The sequence below is a fragment of the Sebastes umbrosus genome, chromosome 17, assembly GCF_015220745.1.
Source record: "Sebastes umbrosus isolate fSebUmb1 chromosome 17, fSebUmb1.pri, whole genome shotgun sequence".
NCBI lineage: Eukaryota > Metazoa > Chordata > Actinopteri > Perciformes > Sebastidae > Sebastes > Sebastes umbrosus.
In genome coordinates this window covers 18,114,884-18,138,378 of record NC_051285.1, presented here as the reverse complement: position 1 = coordinate 18,138,378, position 23,495 = coordinate 18,114,884, and the positions used below count along the sequence as shown (strand labels likewise).

The following is a 23,495-nucleotide window of genomic DNA, read 5'->3' as shown; positions in this document are numbered from 1 at the left end:
CGGCAGGACGGTGAGGGGAGCCGTAAAGCGTTGTGTTTTGGACAGGAGGAGGTCATTAGAAAGTGAGGAGTAAGGTACTGGCCCGGTCCCCGAGGCATAAAGACAGCGTATATCTGATGCGGGTGGAAGACAAACACATAATCTAATAGCTCTGTGTAGTGCTTCAACCGCTGCGATATGCTTCGTCTGATCCTGCGGCTCAGGCCGTCCGCCGGGCTCCACTGTCCCCGTGTCCTCCCGGACCTCCCAGTCGGGCCTGCTACGCTCAGCTCCCGCTCCGTGCCCGGAACCGGTTCACTGAGGCGGCTTCACTGCGGAGCGGGGTCCCGGACCGTGTGTTACGGCTCCGGCTTCAGCCACAGAGGGACTCTGCTGCGGTGTCCCCAGCTGATCGGCAGCTGTCAGAAGAAGCGTTTCTACAGCCTGCCGCCGCACCAGAAGGTAACGTTACCTGCCCAGCTGTCTGTCAGGTTGCTATAGCACCAACTCTCACGGTTATACAGCTAGCATGACCTCCCTAGCTAGCATTAGACAGCGCTGGGAGGTACCAGCACACAGTCTGTCACCGCTTTACAGGTTAAAACCAGCTGTCAGGTTGCTATAGAACCAACGCTCACGGTTATATAGCTAGCATGACCTCTCTAGCTAGCATTAGACAGCGCTGGGAGGTACCAGCACACATGTTGTCACTGCTTTAAAGGTTACAACCACAGCTGTTGCACACGTTTAAAACTGTAAAGACAAGTCTGCAAACACAGTGTTTCTTAGCTAACACTATACCAAAACATTAATATTATGTCATTAGGTGCCACCATTCAAGTTGGTACCTTACATTGGCATTTGAGTCATTGCATGATGTAGTTAGCATTGAATCAGTTTTATATGAATTAAAGGTGTTCAGTTACGAGTTACAAAGTGTCCCCATATCCCAGTAAAATCACAATGTCTGTTTTTAATTTACATTGTAAATTATTTTACATCTACACGTTGTAGTTGTTGTAGGAGACGTTTTATTGCTGTGTGAATGGGCACCAATGGGGGTCCCAGTCCAAATAGAAACATATATTGCAAAAATGAAATAAAACAAACAAACAAACCAAAAAACACTTCACAATCCAGATTTGGCTTTGATTGTCAGTCTGTAGCACACCAGCATGCATGTAAATAGACTCAAACTTAACTGCTGATACTGTAACTTGGATGTTCATGTTCAGGACTCTACATCTAGCAAAATTCGATTTTTTTTAACCAATATTTCTAGGGCTGACTCGAATGCTTCAAAGCTTCGACTGTTGCCATGTTAATCAATCTCCAAATTACTATTCGAATGCTTCTTCTTTGTGTATTTGTACAGGATACAACACCCTCTGTCCTTTACAGTACTACCCTCTCATCGGATGAGAAAAAACTTAACCAAAAAAATCCTTTTAAAGCTGAAGTAGGCAAGATTGGAGCAAATATGATTAAAAAAAAATATTTTTATATGTCGCTATATCGTGACAGTATGAAACGGGTAACCTGAAAAAAATCATGTGCCTCTGTGTCCTCCGGTGCTCTTAACGGCATCTGCAAGATTTCACAGACCGGAGGAAAGCAAGCAGTTAGAGCTGACCTGAGGTCTGCTGTCCATCTAATGTCTATGAGAGCCAGCTGTCAATCACTCTCAAACTCCGACCAAACGGTCAAACTAGGCCGCGCTGATCAAATAGGAATCAATATTATGTTACGTTAATGCCTATGTCTTGCCTCAAATGTTTTCAGAATCATCTTGTAGTGTATGGTTTAGCTGTAAAATTAGAACGTTTGTGACGCCGCCGCCATTGTGAAATCTAGTGAAGGAACACCAAATTCTGGTCACATGACCAAAGCACAGCCAATAGGAACGCTCTCTCAAAGAAATTACCTGTGATTGGTCAAATTCTCCCATCACGGGCTAGACTTTTTTAAAGCCTGAAAACAGAGCCATGAGGAGGAGCAGAAGTCTAGTTGTCTCTCAGAACACTTGAATTACAATATGCTGAAAGGTTATTATGGAATTTTTGCCCAATGATGCCAACAATATACTGCCTACTACCACTTTAACAGAGACAAATATGTATACGAGAATGGCAAACGGAGAACACAGACCTCCGCCAAGGTGCCTGACTTTAAAAACAGATCACAGCTCACAGCTGGCGGTACCGTGAGGTGGTCGGCTTATTATTAACATGGTGTGTTTCCGTGTAACGTATCGGCGGATGCCTCTCTCATTCAGCAGCTTTGTTTTGTCTGTATAATGTTACACTACGTTGTCTGTTATCCCGTCATGTACCGCTTTTTTTTTCACCACTGACGGCCAGCAGCTCCTGCACACACATCCTTACACGTATCTCTCTGCTCGAAGAAGGAAGAAGGCGGGGTGAAGCCTCATCAGCGCGTCATCAGCGCGTCATCAGCGCGTCATCAGCGCGTCATCAACGCGTCATCAACGCGCCATCAGTCACACTGCGCATGTGTTATATTCTGTGGTCTTAATGCTCAGGCTGATCATGATCAGGATCATCACCAAAATCTGATGGATTGTTCATTGTGCCCCACCCCACCTTTCCAAAAAATGTCATTAAAATCCATCGCAAACTTTTGGAGTAATCCTGCTAACAGACAGACAAACAAACAAACCAACGCTGATGAAAACATAACCTTCTTTAAGGCCTTTGGCCTTGTCGGAAAAACAAAAAAGAGATCAATGATGAGAGAAATCACAACAGAATGATTGAGGTTGTCTGTGAAGGCCGACATTTTGGTGACAGAACCAATGAGAATGCAATTGAGAAGGAGAAGTATGAAGTGTGGTCACTTGAGGAGAGTTACAAAATTAAGTATTCTATTAAAGTCTGTATGCGTATTAAAAAAACACACTTGATTTTTGTTTGCTGTTGATGCACAAATTAATTGGAGGAACTGCTCACAGCTGGAACAATTAAAACAAACTGTGATTAAAGTAGATCTGTTTGGGACCCTCTACAAGCCTCTATCTGTCTCTTTACAGGAAGCACATGTGTATATCTGCTATCAGATGTTACATAACCTTGAAAGTTATTGACAAACATCACATATGTGGTGAAATGCAGCTGTATGTGGGTCATTTATTGAGAAAAGGCAGTTGCCAGTATTTGCAAAACCCTGTCATGAAGCCCCAGTGAGGATATTGTCAAGTGACAATGGTGATTTTGTGTCATTCTTGTTTGATATTTGGTTATCCACCAGGTTAAAAATGGCGCTTCTTCGTGACTCCTTGATTCTTGAACTCCTGGAATTTGTTTTGTGTTCATCAGGTGGAGCTTCCTGCGTTGTCACCCACAATGCAGACAGGAACGATCGCTCGCTGGGAGAAGAAGGAGGGAGAGAAAATCAATGAGGGCGAACTTATAGCTGAGGTAAGAAGCCGTGTGTGTGTTCCCATGTTATTGTAGGAAATCATCACTATACACCTTTTTTAAAATGTTTCTATCTGTGTAGGTGGAGACTGACAAGGCCACTGTAGGTTTTGAGATGCTGGAGGAGTGCTATCTGGCAAAGATCCTGGTTCCTGAAGGGACCAGAGATGTCAACATCGGAGCTGTAATCTGCATCACTGTTGACAGGTGAGTTTCTGTTCTTTGACAATGGAAGATACAGGCTGAAAACCAAGGTGACCTCACTATAGAAACGTGTTAACAGAATAGAAGGTGTCTGATTCAAATTAGTCTGCAATAGTGCTCTCCTAAATTTGAAACCGTTGGATTTACAACTCTCCTGTTACTCCCTTATTCCTCAGATACTGGAAATCTGTTTTTACACTTTTCCCACACTTTGTTCAATTCCACATGTTAAATGAAGAGCACTCTAGTTTGGAGAATTGGCAGCTGTAAACTGAATTTTCTTCTCTCACTTTTTTGAACCTGTTTTTGTTTCAGTATCAAAATAGTTTTCAACATGTCACACAATTTCTGATCCTTTAGTCTAGATGTGGTTATGCTTTGTGTAAGTATTAGGGCTGTCAAAGTTAATAAGATAATAACTCGTTAACGCAAATTTTTTATTAACGTCACTAATTTCTTTTTTTTTTGAAGATTTTTTTTGGCATTTTCAAGCCTTTATTGATAGGATAGTGGGTAGTCTAGAAGGGGGGAGAGAGAGAGGAGAAATGGCCGCAGGTCAGATTCAAACCTGGGCCGGTTTATATAGGCGCCCACTCAAACCAACTGAGCAATCGGGGCGCCCGCCACTTTAACGCAACTTTTGATTTTTAAGTTGTAGTGGGCTCAGTTTTAAAGCTAGAGTGAAGATACTGGCATCATATGAAACTAGAAAACCTGAGGAATTCATTGGCATCCATGTCATACTAGCTTGTCAGGAAGGAGGTCAAATAATGCTCCAAACTTACGCTAAATTTTGGCGAGGAAAATGTTACATGGTCATTTTCAAAGGGTTCTATGGGTACCCACGAGTCTCCCCTTTACAGACATGCCCACTTTATGATAATCACATGCAGTTTGGAACAAGTCATAGTCAAGTCAGCACACTGACACGATGACAGCTGTTATTGACTGTTGGGCTTGAGTTTGCCATGTTATAATTTGAGCATATTTTTTATTGTAAATGCAGTACCTGTGAGAGTTTCTGGACAATATTTGTCATTGTTTTGTGTAAATATATACAGACGTTTGCATAAAGCAAACATATTTGTCCACTACCATGTTAAGAGTATTAAACACTTGACAAATCTCTCTTTAAGGTACATTTTGAAAAGATAAAAAATGTGCAATTAAGTTACGATTAATAGCAATTAACTATGGACAATCATGTGATTAATCGCAATTATATATTTTAATCGATTGACAGCCCTAATAAATATACTGTATGTCTAATATTTGTGTGTATATTTTCCCCTGCAGCCCTGACCTCATCCCAGCCTTTAAGGACGTAACGTTGGAGTCAATTCAAGCAGCCGGTGCCGGTCCATCACCAGGTGCCTCCGCTCCTCCTCCTCCTGCTGCTGCTGCCCCACCTGCCGCCCCAGGCAGCTCTTACCCCCCACACATGAAGGTAGGCCTGTACTTACATAAACAAATAACAGTCAGGTGTAGATTGTTTTATCAGGGTTGTTCAGTCTGATGGTCTGGACACGATCATTGTGTGAAAACTGTATGTTGGAGCAGGGCAGCAGAGTGGAGTTATTTGGTGACATTTTCAGCTTTTTCTTTTTTTGAAGGTCTTTATTGTAAAATTTGAAACAACTACGTGTAGCGTACTGAGATGAACAGGCTTCAATTAACACAGACGGTACCAATTTTTACCAGGGTTTTCTCATTTTTCAATAAACTAAAATTTATGCCATTAGAGTAGTATTACTGTCACATACAAATCTCTCTCTCTCTCTATATATATATATATATATATATTTTTTTTTATATATATATATGATACCGATACTGGATCAGATATCGGGCCGATACTGATTCATATAGCTGGATCGGATAACTGTGACAATGGGACGATCTCTACGATTCAAATTTATGTTTATTTACTATGTACATTAAATACTGAAATTTTAATTCCTATTTAAGATTTGACCAATTTGTTGCAGCATTGTTTACACTTGAATTGTAATTCCTGTTAATTTTGAAGATTTTTTACCAAGTTGCTGGTGTACGATTTATTATTTCAATAATAAAGAGCAATCAAATACGTGTATATCTATGTATTTATTGGTCACATTTGGTTTTAAAAAGTTAGGAAGGCAATTTTTAAGTCAAGCCAGTCTCTTCCACACAGTGAGACATTATTAATTAAACACTGGTATCCGAACGGTATCGGCTGATACCCAAAGCTCAGGTATTGCTATTGGTATCGTGACTGAAAAAGTCTGATTGGTGCATCCCTAACCAAAAGCATAATTTGTGATCTTCTGTGCATTTATTAGAGTATGTCTTTTGAGATTTTATATTGAATTGAAAGAGTATGTTGAAAAGGATTTTTCTGTCGTCCGGTTTCTAAAGCTAACTTTTAGATGTTGGTATTAAGCTGTTAGCTCTGTGGAACAATTCAGAAAGTAGGTTGAACCTTCATACATGTTGATTTTGTCAGTTCTAAGGAAGCAAGTCAAATAAAACTGCTGCTCTCTAATAGCGCCGTCTTTTTTTTTTCTTACTGAAGTTATGCTGTAAAGATTTTCCATAATTTATAATGCTGTCATGACAAAACCACATTTATATTAAGTTGTATTTCTTGGTCACTTTGAGTAGTAGTAGTTCTAATGGTGAGTCAGTTATCTGAACAGCAAAAAGAGCATTTGTGGCTCCTTACTAGCAAAAAGTGGAAATATTTGCAATTTGTTTGTGGTTGTTTCTGTTGGGAAGACCTTTTTTCTCCCTGCATTTGACAGGTCTACCTGACCTCACCTAACATCTAGCTGTCCCATAGAGAGGCGAAGTCCCTCCCCTTCAGGTGGATCCCATGGGACCTTATTTTATAAAAAATATGTACAATAGTCAACGGCGAAAGACAAATATTTTTTGATCATTATATGCAACTTTTGGGTGTGTTGTCTTTCTAATTATGTATTTTCATCTTTTAAAGATTTTGATAAACATCATATGTGTGATTCATGGTGCAATTCAAACGGGATCAAAAAAATATTTGTCTCTCGCCATTGACTACCGTTCAAAGTTTTTCCGAAATAAGGTCCCATGGTGGTCCACTGGAAGAGGTGGGACTTTGCCTCTCTTATTGCTGAGAATAAAACTAAATGTGATCAGTTGAAGATAGTATTATATTTGGGTAGGAAAAGGGATTTTAATCATTTAATCAGAAGCTAGCTAGGGAGAGGATAAAATTTGCCCCCGGTCAGACTCAAACCAGGCATGTCACTGTTACATAATTTCTCCTTTGTTTTACAGATCACACTTCCTGCCCTCTCTCCCACCATGACGATGGGAACAGTGCAGCGCTGGGAGAAGAAGGTGGGAGAGAAGCTGAGTGAAGGAGATCTGCTGGCTGAGATCGAGACCGACAAGGCGACCATCGGTAAAAACTAACTCTAACACCTCAGTCCTGGCATATTTGCACTGTGCACTACAGAGCAGTACAGTGTTATTTAACATCTGGTAAATTCTTGTTTTCATTATGCCATGTGTGGTGAGGGTGTCCCATATCAGAAACTATCACTGTTACAACTGTCTTGTATCCATACAGCCTGACAGGAAAAGCTCACGTTGCTCAACATGTCCCTCTCATGTGTTCGTGTTTAGGCTTTGAGGTGCAGGAGGAGGGGTATTTAGCCAAAATCATGGTGGAAGAGGGAACTCGGGATGTTCCCCTGGGAATGCCGCTCTGCATCATTGTAGAGAAAGAAAGTGACATTGCTGCCTTCAAGGATTATGTAGATACTGCAGTGGCAGATGTTTCCGCACCAGCTCCACCTCCAGCTCCAGCACCAGCACCGGTGAGACATGCACACAGCTTTTACTTTCAAAGTGAACATCCAAATACTTGCAAAAACATCCTGAATTGGCCTCAATTCAGATTTAAAGTTGAGATGAAAAGAAAAATGCCCTTTTCACCCTTTTGGATCACACCCCCGTTCATATTGTGAACCCATTTAGCAATATACAGACGTAGGCAAAGTTGTTGGTAACGTTCCGTTAAAGAGAGAAAAACCCACAATGGTCACTGAAATAACTTGAAACTGACAAAAGTAATAATAAATAAAAATTCACTGAAAATTAACTAATGAAAATCAGATATTGTTTTTGAATTATGGTTCAGCAGAATCATTTAAAAAAACAAACTAATAAAACTGGCCTAGACAAAAATGATGGTAACATTAACTTAATATTTTGTTGCACAACCTTTTGAGGCAATCACTGCAATCAAGTGATTTCTGTAACTCTCAATGAGACTTCTGCACCTGTCGACAGGTATGTTGGCCCACTCCTCGTGAGCAAACTGCTCCAGCTGTCTCAGGTTTGAAGGGTGCCTTCTCCAGACAGCATGTTTCAGCTCCTTCCACAGATGTTCAATAGGATTTAGATCAGGGCTCATAGAAGGCCACTTCAGAATAGTCCAATGTTTTGTTCTTAGCCATTCTTGGGTGTTTTTAGCTGTGTTTTGGGTCATTATCCTGTTTGAGGACCCATGACCTGCAACTGAGACCAAGCTTTCTGACACTGGGCAGCACATTTCGCTCCAGAATGCCTTGATAGTCTTGAGATTTCATTGCACCCTGCACAGATTCAAGACACCCTGTGCCAGATGCAACAAAGCAGCCCCATAACATAACCGAGCCTCCTCCATGTTTCACATTAGGTACAGTGTTGTTTTCTTTGGATGCTTCATCTCTTCGTCTGTGAACATAGAGCTGATGTGACTTGCCAAAAAGCTCCAGTTTTGTCTCATCTGTCCAAAGGACATTCTCCCAGAAGCTTTGTGGCTTGTCAATATGCATTTTGGAAAATTCCAGTCTCGCTTTTTTATGATTTGGTGTCCTCCTCGGTTGTCTTCCATTAAGTCCACTTTGGCTCAAACAGTGACGGATGGTGCGATCTGACACTGATGTACCTTGACCTTGGAGTTCACCTCTAATCTCTTTGGAAGTTGTTCTGGGCTCTTTGGTTACCATTCGTATTATCCGTCTCTTCAATATGTCATCAATTTTCCTCTTGCGGCCACGTCCAGGGAGGTTGGCTACAGTCCCATGGACCTTAAACTTCTGAATAATATGTGCAGCTGTAGTCACAGGAACGTCAAGCTGCTTGGAGATGGTCTTATAGCCTTTACCTTTAACATGAAGGTCTATAATGTTCTTTCTGATCTCCTGAGACAACTCTCTCCTTAGCTTTCTGTGGTCCATGTTCAGTGTGGTACACACCATGATACCAAACAGCACAGTGACTACTTTTCACCCTTTAAATAGGCAGACTGACTGATTACAAGTTTGAAGACACCTGTGATGCTAATTACAGGACACACCTTAGTTTAATATGTCCCTATGGTCAAATTATTTTCAATCTTTTCTAGGGCTACCATCATTTTTGTCTAGGCCAGTTTCATCAGTTTGTTTTTTAAAATGATTCTGTTGAACCACAATTCAAAAGCAACAGCTGATTTTCATTAGTTAATTTTCAGTAAATTTTTATTTATTATTACTTTTGTCAGTTTCAAGTTATTTCAGTGACCATTGTGGGTTTTTCTCTCTTTAACGGAACGTTACCAACAACTTTGCCTACGTCTGTATGCAATGTAGCTCTGCATCGCGCCACATTATAAGCCCGTCCACTTTTAGTGATCCAATCAAATGCGAAGGATTTGATTTAAATCCTTCTTGTAACTATACACTGCTCAAATATTCAGTTTCACTGGGGAATACGTCACAGTACAGAAGCTAAAGTCGCTCTAACTTCTGTTTCACTGGGACTTTAAGATAGCTTGTATAGGTATGACTGCAATTTGTGTTTATGTTCCAGGCTGCAGCTCCAGCTGCTGCAGCACCCAGTCCTGCTCTCACAACCGCTGCCCCAGTAGCACCCAGGAAGGGTCGTGTGTTTGCCAGCCCGCTCGCCAAGAAACTTGCTGCTGAGAAAGGAATTGACCTGGCACAGGTCAGCGGTAAGTAAAAAAAAGACACAGGTAGTTGCTAAGATCTGTATTGGTTGAACATTATTTATTTAAATGCAGAGCTAGAGAAAGCAATGGCAAAATATTTGATATACTGCGTGTATATTGTGCTGTTTTCTGTTCAGGCTCTGGTCCTGATGGGCGCATCACCAGGAAAGATATTGACGGCTTTGTTCCACCAAAGACTACACCTGTAAGTGAAGCTCAAACCTTATTCTGTTTCCACAAGAAATGCATGTTTAATCCTGTATAAATATAGAACAACTTCAGTTTCCATAATTGATTTTATGATTTTTTTTAATATCAGAATGTAGTGCTGAAATTATTAGTTGATTAATCATTGTCATAGATGAAGCAAAAAATGTGAGATGTCCTCCGTTTCTAGCTTCTAAAATGCAAGGATTTGCTGCTTTTCTTCTTTTTTTTCTCTTGTATTTTATATTATTGAATTTCTTTGTGGTTTGACTGTTGGACAAAATGAGTAAATTGAATACCTCGAGCTGTGTGAAATTGTGAAGAACATTTTTCACTTTTTTCAGACACATCGAAAGGTTTCATTTAATTCGGAATTTGTGGTTTACTGTATGTGTCAAGTTGTTATTATGTTACAGTAAGCTAAAAGGTTTTGGTCTTAAAGTCCTCCACACTAGCAAAATAATCATGATTATAATTTTTACTGCACTTTTTAACTCTCAAAATGTTGGTGTCATACTGTATGTGCCTCAAGGTTTTGTTGTAATTCGTTTTAAATGCAAATCAAATCATTTCCGTTGGCAGGCCGTAGCTGCTGTTCCCACTCCAGCTGCAACTCCAGCTGCTCGTGCACCTGCTGCCGCTCCTGCTGCACCAGCTGGGACCTTCACAGACATCCCTATCAGCAACATCCGCAAGGTGAGAGCAAATGTACATCTGACTTTTGGTGGTCCGTTGTGTTCGATGAGGACTTCCTCTGATAGCAGTTGGGTGTAATTCATAACACGCTCCTTCAATGCTGGGTTTGGTGCTGTGAGGGAAACGTCCTGAGGGGCTTTCACAGTGTAGCTCTGTTATCTCTGACCTGTGTTCCACATTTTGTGCTGAAGACAGGCACTTGCACGTTTATCAACACTGGCTCAACTAACACACCGCATTCCCGTCCAGTGATGAATTATGGATCAAAGCTGAAGTGCATATATGCGTCTCTCCTGCAGGTCATCGCTCAGAGGTTGATGCAGTCCAAGCAAACGATCCCCCACTACTATCTGTCTTTAGATGTCAACATGGATCAAGTGCTCGAGCTTCGTAAAGAACTCAATGTGGTGAGTTTGTGCTCGTGAATAGACGTGGAACAGAATGAAAGACAGAAAACAATTTTTTTTTCCTGAACTGAAATAATGACTTCCTGTGTCTCTTAAACAACCTCGCCTCCTCTCCCTAGGAGGTGAAAGCCCAGAATATCAAGCTTAGTGTGAATGACTTCATCATCAAAGCCAGCGCTCTGGCCTGCCTCAAGGTTCCTGAGTGCAACTCCTCCTGGTTGGACACGGTCATCCGCCAGTGAGTATACACACATGTTTGCATATCCAAACACTTGTAAATTATATTGTAAACAGGAAATATGTTCTCTTGTTTGTAGATCTACTAATCTTTGTCTTGCTGATATGACCTGGTTACAGTACACTTTAACTTACCAACAACATCTCAATCAACCAAAGTCTTCTAATCTATTCGACCTGTCTTGCATCTTCAAATTTTTTCTGACATCAAAACTCTTAAAACTCTAAAATCTAAATTTTAATTCTGTCACTAATATCCATGGTAACATCCAGATGAATGGATGCATCACTGTTCAAGTAACTTTAGCCTACAAGCACAGTGGAATTATTCCATGGTGCACTTAGTCATTTAAAGGTACAATGGGAAGCAATTTACATGTATTAATGCTTTGTATTGCCAAAGTGTGAACGGATGGTAACGTAACTTAAAAACTGAGACATTCCCCGACTTTCTCGGCTGCCTATAACAGCCTGTGGACAGATTTGTATGTAAAGGACTCTGGATGGTTTTGGCGGGTATAATCCAAAGGATGTGACATTTATGCACGCTCCTGAGTGCCTTGCGCCAGATCCATGCGCTGTAGCTAAGTTACAGCTAACCTTAGCTTGCTAGCTCGCTAATGTTATCGCTACCAAAATACTATCTGAGTGGATCCAGATCGTGGTTAAGGTAGATGGGTGTCCAACCAGAGCCTGGTTATGCCCAAGGTCTAGACCTGCTCTATATGAAAAGTGTCTTGAGATAACTTCTGTTATGATTTTGAGATTATATAAGATTGAATTGAATTGAATCCATGATACTAACCTATGTATTATGACAAACAGTGTTGATTTTAGCCTTCAATAAATGATGAAAGGGACCAAAGTAAAGGTGTATAACTAAAGATTGCTTTCTACCAGCCAAGAGCGATGCAAGGCTGGGGCGGCCAACTAGCTAACTGTAACCTAAACTAAGCTAAGCTAAGGTTAGCCAGCTAGTTGTGACTTAGATATGCGGCATGGATCTGGCATTAGTTGCTTTGAAATGTTAGCTGATAAAGTCATTTGCAAACGGCAATTTAGTTAGTATCATGGAGCCAGTGGTCCAAATCAAATATAGGAACATTACAGATAAATTTAGTAACATTATTTTATTGAACATTATAATGTCACATCACTGTTTTGGTCGACACCCAGGATGCTCACTCGCACCTATGCAAGCAATAGAAGGCTTACTGCAGTCCACTTAATGGCCACCAGTGTCATTAATATCAAGGATTTTCTGAAAATTCCACATAGTACTTTTAAAGAAAGAAAAAAACAACAACAAAGAAGGGGGTACAAAAGAATAACAGCAGTAGCATTGTTAGAGTGGAATAATACTGTGACCTTTTTGTTTATTGGTCTCAAAGTGTAGCTGCAGTATTGTGCCAGTAATGGGCGCTCAAAGCACAGACATTTTTTTCAATTCTTCTCAGTTAAGAAACTAAGTCACGTTGACCAAATTTCTGTGCTGTCATCAGTATTGACTTATTTAAATGTTTCCAGGAATCACGTGGTGGACCTGAGTGTAGCAGTGAGCACAGCCAATGGTCTCATCACACCCATAGTGTTTAACGCCCACACCAAAGGACTGGCTGCCATCAGCTCAGATGTGTCGGCTCTCGCTGCCAAAGCGAGAGAAGGCAAACTGCAGCCACATGAGTTCCAGGTACAACACATAATCCGATTCTGTTGGCACATGTAGTTTTTCAATTTCAGGAGTTTGGGGTGTGGGATGATTAGTTTTATGCAGATTTCATCTATCTAGTGAACCAGCAAATTGAAACGGTCTTCTTCAATGTGTGTTTTTTCCACCAGGGAGGTACATTCACAATCTCTAATTTGGGGATGTTTGGCATCAAGAACTTTTCCGCGATTATCAACCCCCCTCAGGCCTGTATCCTTGCCGTCGGAGGCTCAGAGAAACGGCTGATGCCTGCTGATAATGAGAAAGGGTCAGTGTCGTGACTACAATACTATAACAAGTTGGACATATTGCATTTCTAAAGTTGAATCTGATGCATTGTGCATTTGGGTTTTGCAGGTTTGACGTAGCCAGCATGATGTCGGTAACACTGAGCTGTGACCACCGGGTGGTGGATGGGGCGGTCGGCGCGCAGTGGCTCGCAGAGTTCCGCAAGTTCCTAGAGAAACCCGTCACCATGCTGTTGTGATTGGACTATACTGATGTTAAATTACAGCAACAGGCAGAGGCCTCTCACTGAAGTGATCTGATTGGTCTAAACCGGTCTGGATCCTTCTGTGATTGGCTGGGCTGCCATCAGGTCACTTCCAGTTACCCTGAAGGGGAAGAGGCAGAACTCACTCCGCTTACCTGTATGTCTCGCTGTCTCTCCTGTCTGTCTTCCTCTTCTCTTGCTCTCTCTCACTCATACTCTATTTATTGAGGCCCCATCTCATGAGAAACCAGAATTAGGTAAAAGTTATCCTAGAATAGAGACCGTCATAAAACACTGATCATGTTTTACAAAGGGAAGTGTTACATGTCCAACCAGCGAGCATATTTATCCCGAAATTACGTACGTGTGTGTGTGTGTGTTTCTTCACACTTTAATCTGTGATTTTGTGTGAATGTGATAAAGACAACGGAAAGCAGCTATCTGTGGGTTCCAGTCTTTTAAGTAAAGAGTTTTGAGGATGGAGCTAAATGTAAGTTAACTTTGAGACACACAGAGCCCAGATCTACACACAGAGCCCAGATCTACACACATACACACATAACCAATAAAAATATATCTGTGTGTATATATATAATTATATATAATTATATATATATATATAATTATGGTGGTGAGCAGTTGAAATAACAGACGTGATGAGGCCCCTCACCATATAATTTAATATCTGTACAGTCCCAAAACACTCTTAAAGGAAGTACTGAACACTTTTAGCCAATTCTCTGTCTATGTTGGGGATGTTTTATTTTTTAGTCTCTGAGTAAAATACTTATCTTTTGAAATATTCTGTATTTCACTGCTGAAACGCACAAAGCTGGTGCTGGATGTTATTTGTCATTTGAATAAATTGGGAGAAGTCAATCTTGTGCCAAATGCTCTTTGGTTTGGGTTTTTATAAATTTACTTATTGTAAGAGCCCAAATTAAAGCAGTTAGGAAAAGAAAAAATGCTTAGTGTCACAAAAAAATCTGAAACATTTTGGAAATTTGTAAAAAATATTTGACCAGGAGTCCAAGAAACTACTGACCTGCTTCACCCTTTTTGATTAGTGCTGCATATCAAATGGATAAAGTAAAGATCTCAGTCTGCAGTCAACATTCTTGTCCGTATATTTTCCCAATATTTTGGTCACCGGTCACTGCTGATTCATGCAGTCGAAGACACACAATAACAACTCCACTGCACCTGAAAATAGGCTCAGATTGCCTCCTTACTCCATAACATTTCCTTGTTTTGGATTTGATCTTCAAAATTGTCATGTGGAAGTGCTGTCTTTTTTTATACCAGTGACATATAAAATCACCATAGTTACATCTATTTAATTAAATAAATTAAATAAAATTATTTTACTAAAGAAGGAAAAGATAAAGATGACAGGAGTTCAAACAGGACTGGAGGTGACATAATGAAAGGTCAAATTTGAAAACTTAAAAAGTCACGTTGCTTTGTGACTCACCTCTAGAACCCTTTTTTTTTTTTCGTCCAGTCTGACTTGAATCTTTAGCTGTTGTGATTATTTAAATGAAATATTAGATATTTCCTGGCAACTTTTCTGCTCCAACACTCAACTAATTTGGTTCGGTAAATAGCATTAGTGGACCACTTTTGCCAATAAACTATGTATAACTCCATGACTGTTAAGTCATTAAGAAACTCCCCAAATCATCAAAATGCTCATTTCCTCATGTTCCCATCTGGGGCTCATTAAATCTACTTTATATGTTCACTGGCTCGAACTTCAACATGTGACATTCGGTTGAGACTGGTGAAGCTAAACTAAACTGGAACATATTTGGATGATCACTGAAGGACCCGGCAGGCAGATCGGCTTATGTGGGTCACGAATAACTTTATGCAAATCCATCAAGAAGCAGCCATGACAGCATTTTGTTTAGCCCATAGGTCATAACTTGGATGAAGTCCTTATCATCAGATGACTTGCTGCAAGTGGCAAAAATTAATCTTTGAACATTTCCTCAGTCAGTAACAACCTTGGATCCTCAACTGCCTTGAATCCACGAATCACTGCACAGATAAGTGTAAAACCATCTCTTTTTTTCCAGGAAAGAAATAGCTGATTTGGTACTCTGCAGTGCGGTGAGCTACAAATTTAAGAAAAAGAAAAATTTTAAACGATAGATGAGGGCTTATTATCCACAAAATAGTAACAGGAAGTACATTAAATGAAAAGTAGGGCTGCAACTCTCAATTCATTATCATCATTCATCATACTACTCATCATTGGTTAATCTATCTATTTTTTGTATTAATTGATTAGTCATTTAGCCTATGAAATGCCTTCAAAATAGTGAAAAAACTGATAAAAGCATCAAATCTTCGTTTTTGTGAAGTTGTAATAAGAAAATGTTTAGCAATCATAAATAACTTAACAAATTAATTGCTTACATAATTTTTTTGTAGATTCATTTTCAGTCGGTTTTCTGCATTGGTCAATTAAAGCTGCAGTTGGTAACTTTTAGCAAATAAGATAACAATTTTTTTTTTAAACTGTCACTATATCCTGAAAGTAGTACATGAGATCGATAATCTGTGAAAAAAATCATGTTCTTCTGTGTCCTCCTAGGGCTCCTAATGCCATCTGCAAGTTTTCACCACTCCCAAACCAAAACAACCAATCAGAGCTGAGCTGTCTCTGGGCAGCTGTCAATCACTGCTCGCGAAACTCGTAACTCCGATCAAACTGTCAAACTAGGCAGCGCTGATCAAATATGAATCAAAATTCTGTTACAGTAATGCCTATTTCTCGCCTCAAATGTTTTCAGAAACTTATTTTTGTGTACTGTTTAGCTTTAAAATGAGAGAGAGAGACTGCTCTGGTTGTTTTTGTTCAGGTGCGGTGAAATCCTTCAAATGCCCTTAAGAGCTTTAGGAGGAGGCAGAAGAACATGATTTTTTTCACAGATTACTTGCCTCATGCACTACTGTCAGGATATTGTGACAGTTTTATAAAAATAATTTTAGCATATTTGCTCAAATTTACCGACTGCAGCCTTAATCATTCGGCAATTCTGAAAATCAATTTCCATCCTTAAATCGAGACTATGAAGCTTTTGTAAAAAGAAATAACACATTCCTCCTCTTAGAAAAGTTGAATTCATAAACTATAAAGTTCACTCTTTCTCTATTTCATACTCTCAGGAGTTTTGTGGCTGCAGCCTTAGTTGGTCTGTTATGACCAGTAGCTTATGGTCTGTAATGTTAGCTAACTTTAGATATTGTTGCTGCTCAGCCACTCCTCTCTACTTGTGCTACTGTCATGCAACTGACAAACCATTTAAATTACTTTAAAAGTAAAACAGTCTACTGACTCAAGAAAATGCTGGAAAATGCATCCATGCCAACAAAAGCTAGCCACAATGCACCTCATACTGTATGTCACCCTGCAGCATTATAATAGTTCATGTTTTCTATGGAGCAGCTGCAGTAATTTACATCACACTAACTAACTAGACTACAAGCTGACCCAGTATAGCTCACACCTCAGTGAATTTGGATATGTGCAGTTAATAGGATTTAATAACAATCCTTTCCTGACAACTTTAGTTTAACAGACAGAAAATGGTGAGACAGAGAGAATAAAGTGAGAGTGAAAACAGAGAAGTGTGGGGTTGGTTGCACCGCTCAATAGATTAATCATGCATGGCTAGTTTTATTTGGCCAACAGCTCGTTTACAGGGGGAGAGACGGCTGCCTGTCTCTGTTTCCTCTCAGCTATGGGTTCTTCTGGAAGATGGATGCTCTGGATCCTGTGTGTGTGTTTCACTGCTCTGGAGAATGGTGAGTGGGACTGTGTAGCTACTGTCTTAAGCTTTGACACAAATTCAGGAAGACAAGATGAGAAATATTGGTCATTTTGCGCACAATGATGTAGCTTCAAGTGTTTGAGGGATCTGCAAAGTTACAAGAAGTGCTTGTCTGCGATTCTTCACATGGATTTTGGTTTAAAAAAAAAAAAGAATGTGTTAATTGAAATAAGATTATGGTGTTGACATCAATATTTGGACATATGTTTGACTGTGAGGTTGCATATTTTTTTGACACACATACTAAAAGTGCCTGTTCAAAAAAAGAAAAGATTATCGATTTAAATACTTTTTCATACTAGCAAGGTTGTATACATAACAGGCTTTAATTCTATATAAAACTTCATCAAACTTACTAGATAAAGATTACATTTGCAAATATTGCACTTATATCAAAGAAAGCCTGTGTTTTGATTTTATTTTATTATTATTGTGTCACGCATAAATAATATGCGCAGCCGAAACGGGCTTACAAGACACCATTATTTAGAAGATAAAGAAAAGACAAAGGCAGAAACCAGAGTAGCAGCATACATTGCAAATAAACAAATAAACCATCCTGATGTTTTTTCCAAGCTCAAGAAACAAAAGTAACCAACTCATAGGCATTAAAATTAAATAGCCATTCCATTTTGTCATCATCCGAGCAGCAAAACATTTCTTGATTTTGAACAGACATTTCATTTAAAATAGAAGTTCTTAACTCATCATAGCCTATATTTGTCATATTGAGTGCCTTGATTTTGAAGACTCTATACAGACTGGTTGTTTTAGAAACTGGTGAACTACATGGTGACAATGTTGTGAATTGACGGTATGTTCATCCCCGTGAAGTGGGCTGTTGTTCCACTCAGTCTGTGATCGGTTTGGCTCACTCTCAAAGCTGTCAAGTGTAATTAACAAACTAATATGCATGCTGAATTCCCACACACACACACAAAAGGCCTGGGGATGACATAGAGGAGGAGGAGGGAGGGGGTGGTTCATTATTTCAGTAATGAAGGAGGAGAGGGAGGAGCGGTGCAGTCTGCACGTCAACAGGGAAACTAGGGGAGTTAAAAGCAGAATAAAATGTGCAGGAATTTAATAAATTAATGAAATGTGTCTGGTATTATGTGACAGATATGACGTGTCTCATTTTTGTTTGTCTTTTCCCAACATGGTGATTGATCACACAGTTGCACTCAGGGTAACCATGAGGGAGTCCAGTCTCAATGTGATTCAAGGGGATGTTGTCGTCCTGCCCTGCTCCTTCTTCACCTCCAGCCCTCTCTCCAGACTCAACGTTATCTGGACTCTGGCTCCCTTCTCCAGTCCTGAAACCCCAATACAGGTCTGAATCCAACATGCACAGATAACTTTGACAAGCTATCTCATGCCTCAGCCTTACAAATGGATCAGATATTTCAAGTATATATCAGGTATTTCATTACCTCCAAGCTGGTGAAACACACCGTCCTGAAAAGCAGATCCTGCTGCAATGTGAATAACAAGTGTTTGGTGTGAATGTTTTTTTTTCTTCTAAAAGTTGTTTGTCTTCTGCTTTTTATGTATTTTTTCCAAATCACTTCTACAACTTAGACTGCTTCTCTTTTTCCTCCATGATATCCTAACTTCTTCTCCTCTTTCTCCTCCTCTATATACTACCTTGTTCTCCTCTTTCTCCTCCTCTATATCCTACGTTCTTCACCTCTTTCTCCTCCTCTATATCCTACGTTCTTCACCTCTTTCTCCTCCTCTATATCCTACCTTCTTCACATCATTCTCTTCTATATCCTACCTTCTTCTCCTCTTTCTCCTCCTCTATATCCTACATTCTTCTCCTCTTTCTCCTCCACTTTCTCCTACCTTCTTCTCCTCTTTCTCCTCCTCTATATCTTACCTTCTTTTCTCCTCCTTCTCCTCCTCCTCTATATACTACCCTCAGACATCTTTCCAAAGGGAAACATTGGTGATTGTGATGCAAACATCCACATAATACCTTCTATGAAACACAACATGCCTGTCCATATTTATAATGACTGCTCTCACTTCCAGGTGATTGTGTACGACCATGGACAGGTGATTGAAGACCCCTCACTCATTGGCAGGGTGGGTTTTACAGGTATGACCAGTGAAATGGTGGACTGAGACAGCTGGAAGCTCCACTTGAAAGCCCGTCTGAGGACGACCCAATGACATCGATTCCGATATTTGTATTATCACTCTTTCCATCCACCACTATTGGTTTTGTGTTATCAGTCCTACTTGTATTAGCTATTACAGCTGCTAGGCTACTATTGTGGCTGCTTTTCTCTATCTGTCTATCTGTCTATCTGTCTATCTGTCTATCTGTCTATCTGTCTATCTATCTATCTATCTATCTATCTATCTATCCCCCCCATCCGGTCTCGGCAGATGGCCGCCCGCCCTGCGCCCGGTTCTGCTCCAGGTTTCTTCCCAGTAATCGAGGAATTTTTCCTGGCCACAGTGCGCTTGGTGGATACTGTTGGGTCTCTAAACTATGGTGTACGGTCATAGACCTGCTCTATATATAAAGCGTCTTGAGATAACTTCTGTTGTGATTTGACGCTATACAAAAATAAATTGAATTGAATTGAATTGAATTGAATTGAAACCCTTATTATCTGAATTGTGGTGTTTGTGTAATTTGCTTCTCAAGGACAGCTCTTCCAAATAATTCTGTGTATTTTTATAATTTAATTTTCGTTAAAGGATGCATTTAGAAATTGAAGACAGGAAAAAAAAACATGTTTTCATGTTAACCAACTGCAGGTATTCCCTGGAGTGCAGATATAGTCCTGAATGACACACGTGTATCAGATGCTGGTACTTACCGCTGTATGGTCAATAACCCACCAGAGACGGCAGATCCCGGCATAGGAGAGCTGGAGCTCAGTGTTCTGGGTAAGTGTATCACATACTGTCCAGTCCTGCTAGAGAAAGCCAGTTCAATGGCACTTACACATTTGAAACAATCACCCTTTAATATACTGGGAATTAGAGATACATACTGTATATGTATAATTTTCAGTCTGATAATCATATTTGCACATCTTGTAGAGAAATACGACTAGTTTGGTAGATACATCCTTTTAATGGAGAAAGCAATGAGCTAGTTGAGGTCTGATGTGCAGGTTACAGTATGTAAAAGTGAACACTGAAACACTGAAATGCATGCATCTATTTGTAAGAGTTCCACTGCATTACATCCTTTTAGAAACTCATCTATTGATTTTTTTGTAGCGGCACCTTCGCTGCCCATGTGCCAGTGGGACGGAGATATTGATATGGGAGGAAGTGTCACACTGTCCTGCTCGGTCGTGGAGGGCGTCCCCACTCCAGAGATCCGCTGGGATAAACTGAATCCAGAGGAAGTCGCCCTTCCAATCAACATGGAGGGTCAGTGCTACACACACACACACACACACACACACACACACACCCACACTTTCACGCAAAGGACCCTTTGGCAGAATCATAATCATCTTGCGTGAAGGTCATTATTTTTATTTTAAAGGCTACTAAAGATCTCAAAGATAGCAAAAATGTCAGGGAATTGTTTATAAAATGATGTACAAGACATCTTAAATTCTATTACATTTTTACTCGATTGGAGTGTGATAAAGTTTCACTGACACATTACGACAAGCAGATTCAGTACTTATAAAAACATATTCACCCCCTTCTAAACCTTTTCACTTAAGACAATAAAACACTTGAGGAAAAATGCAAGGGGATATTGGGAACGCAAGTATTTCAAAGTGACAGTATGCAGAGGATTGCTAAAGGGACACTCCAGTGAATTAGTATTGCACTTCCATAAAGTTGGGGGACTCACAAGAGACTATATTTTATGAAGAATGGTTAAAATCAAAGCAGCAGAAGCCAGGATAACCTGACTTTTAGTCTTTTGTCTGGATTAAGATGAAAACAAACAAACTGGAAAAGCAGGGTCCTAGACTTCCCCTAATGCAACCACACAGCGTATTTAATGTGAGACCTGCAATCCCGACCGACTTAACTGTCTTTCAGAAGTGGTAGCAGGTTCAGTTTTAGAGCTGTAGGGAAGGGACTGATATCGTATGAAAGTAGAAAACCTAAGGAATCGTACCAACCATGTCATATTAGCTTGGGCGGGAAGGAGGCTAAATAACGCTCCGAAATTAGGCTAAATTTTGGTAAGGAAAAACTAGCATGGCCATTTTCAAAGGGTTCTATGGGTACCCACGAGTCTCCCCTTTACAGACATGCCCACTTTATGATAATCCCATGCAGTTTTGTGGCAAAAACATGCAGTTTTTTTAATGCAACATAAATGTGTTATTTTCGCCTATTCTAAAATGGTGTATTGGAATACTTCTGCATACTGGGCTCCTTAAACAGTCTTGGAATTACATAAATTGGTTATGACTGTAAAACTGAGACTCTTGTGGATCTAATGAGCCCAATAGTATTCATGTGTGATGATGTTAGTCCCCATAGTAGCCATTTCATTGTTGTTAGACCATTTTTTAAAATTTGAACTCATTGTATAAAATGACCTGTGGTGACCTCTAGGATAATCACAGCCTCATGAAACTTTACAGCCACAAACTAGAGACCTAGAGCATTCAGAGGATGGATGTCTTTCCTGGGTAGATTGACAATAAGGGGATTTCTGAGCAGTTTCCAGAACAGAAGTGGCTCGTCATCCAATCGCTGAAGAATGCAATTCTTGCAGAAATCTCCAAATGTCAGAATTTTTTAAAACCAAATCACAGCATGGCATTCTATGGTGTTCTTCAAGGTCTTGGTTATTTTATTAAACCTGATAAAGCTCCACTAGAGTCCCAGAAGACATTATACAACTGCTTTCACAGGCTAGATGAAAAGCAAACTGAACTTCATGTGTAAAATCGGTGGAGTGCTCCTTATAGCATGTGATTTGTAAAAAAGTAATTTACTCTATTAGGCTCATACTTTTATTCTTCTTCTCTTATAAGTTCAACCCCATTGATCTGACTGTCCCTCTCCTCTCTCTCTCAGGAGATCTGTCAGGCGCCATCCAAATTGTTAATGTGTCATCTCAGACGTCCGGCCTGTATCGCTGCTCTGCCACTAACCTCCTGGGAACAGAGAACTGCTACGTCAACCTGTCCATCTACACCAGTAAGCATCTCCTTGTTCCCCCATAATCCTCTGGGCTTCTTTCCACTGCAGCCACCTGAATGATTTTCTGTTTACGATGACTGTTCTGTCTTTTATCTGCAGCCCCAGACAGTTCCTCAGGCATACTGCAGGGTGTGCTGCTCACCTTGTCCATGAGCTTGGTGTTGCTGGCGCTGCTGGCCCTCGTGCTGTGGCTCCATCACACTGGACAGGACGGGAGGTGGAGGGAGGGGAAAGAAGAGGAGGAGGACGAGTGTTACAATGAGATACGGTATACTCCGTCTCTGATGAAGCGCTCGTTTGTTTGATTTCTCAACATCCACAGGAATTAAAACAGAGAAAAAGAAATGCTCCAAACAAAAGACTTCCAAGACTCTTTGTTTCATCCAGATAATGAATTTCTTACAGCCTAGCCAGTACTACTGTACCTACTGTTTTAAATAAATGCCCAAATGTCCAATAGGTGTGGTATTTTATTTACATGAAGGATTAACAGTTGTACTGCATACTTTCAAGCTTTTTACAAATTCCCTCAGAATCAGGAGGCCATTAAACTTATATGATAAAAACAGGATCCCCTGGCTTTAATCATTTATCTAGAAATGCACCAACAAGACAAACCTCCATCTTTATTTTTGGCATCCTGCCCTTATCAGACATCAGTACTAAAGCCCTTACATCCAGCCCTAATACCTTATCTTTAACTTTGAATTTGGCAAATCTTAAAACAGACAATACTCAGAAAAAACATCTTCAGTGTTTGTACATTTTTCCCTATGGCCAGAAATCAGACTAACATGATTTGCTTCTTCGAACAAGCCAAGAAAACGATCCAAACAAGACTGCAGCGAGTGTAGTGCACTATGGTTGCATTTACAGTACATATCAAACCTGTAATAAAATACCTATCTGGTTAAGCACACTCTTGTGGCAGGGCATTAATAAGTACTGGATGTTGATCACAACTACTGCACGGACCTGAATGTTGATGCAGCACACTTAACAGATTGGAGAGAAAACCACACCGCAGACCAGGAAGGAGCTTGAGGCTGATGAGCTGAAGCATAAGGCTGCTGACCCACAGAATCAGCCTGACGTGCTGTTGAGAAAGAGCTCAGTGTCAAGAGGGA

General features: G+C 40.2%; 2 protein-coding genes across 3 annotated transcripts; both read left to right on the top strand.

The window, feature by feature from the left end:
- The first annotated feature begins 5 nt into the window (after positions 1–5).
- On the top strand, positions 6–14,263 carry dlat (dihydrolipoamide S-acetyltransferase (E2 component of pyruvate dehydrogenase complex)). The gene is made up of 14 exons (XM_037748591.1): positions 6–441; positions 3,315–3,416; positions 3,499–3,623; positions 4,917–5,067; positions 6,921–7,047; positions 7,272–7,465; positions 9,486–9,627; positions 9,762–9,829; positions 10,414–10,527; positions 10,827–10,934; positions 11,054–11,172; positions 12,699–12,861; positions 13,011–13,147; positions 13,237–14,263. The coding sequence occupies exons 1-14, from the start codon at positions 178–180 to the stop codon at positions 13,364–13,366; spliced, it is 1,944 nt and encodes a 647-aa protein (XP_037604519.1). The 5' UTR covers positions 6–177; the 3' UTR covers positions 13,367–14,263.
- Positions 14,264–16,258: 1,995 nt separating this feature from the next.
- On the top strand, positions 16,259–22,825 carry zgc:165604 (uncharacterized protein LOC792578 homolog). 2 transcript variants are annotated; one of them, XM_037747676.1, is made up of 7 exons: positions 16,260–17,188; positions 18,393–18,547; positions 19,252–19,318; positions 19,990–20,121; positions 20,461–20,616; positions 22,243–22,365; positions 22,468–22,825. In XM_037747676.1, exons 1-7 carry the CDS (start codon positions 17,125–17,127, stop codon positions 22,671–22,673), a joined length of 903 nt encoding a protein of 300 aa, XP_037603604.1. In that variant the 5' UTR covers positions 16,260–17,124; the 3' UTR covers positions 22,674–22,825. The 2 variants fall into 2 exon arrangements, with proteins under 2 accessions (XP_037603603.1, XP_037603604.1); XM_037747675.1 differs by having other exon boundaries at positions 16,259–18,547.
- The last annotated feature ends 670 nt before the right edge of the window (positions 22,826–23,495 follow it).

Bases quoted from the DNA above. Each gene is read 5' to 3' on its own strand.
- dlat (XM_037748591.1), top strand. From the start codon at position 178: ATGCTTCGTCTGATCCTGCGGCTCAGGCCGTCCGCCGGGCTCCACTGT. The intron at 7,048-7,271 runs GTAAAAACTAAC...GTTCGTGTTTAG, and splicing joins GACCGACAAGGCGACCATCG to GCTTTGAGGTGCAGGAGGAG. The intron at 9,830-10,413 runs GTAAGTGAAGCT...TTCCGTTGGCAG, and splicing joins TTCCACCAAAGACTACACCT to GCCGTAGCTGCTGTTCCCAC.
- zgc:165604 (XM_037747675.1), top strand. From the start codon at position 18,314: ATGTGTCTGGTATTATGTGACAGATATGACGTGTCTCATTTTTGTTTG. The intron at 20,617-22,242 runs GTCAGTGCTACA...TCTCTCTCTCAG, and splicing joins CCTTCCAATCAACATGGAGG to GAGATCTGTCAGGCGCCATC. The intron at 22,366-22,467 runs GTAAGCATCTCC...TTTTATCTGCAG, and splicing joins CAACCTGTCCATCTACACCA to CCCCAGACAGTTCCTCAGGC.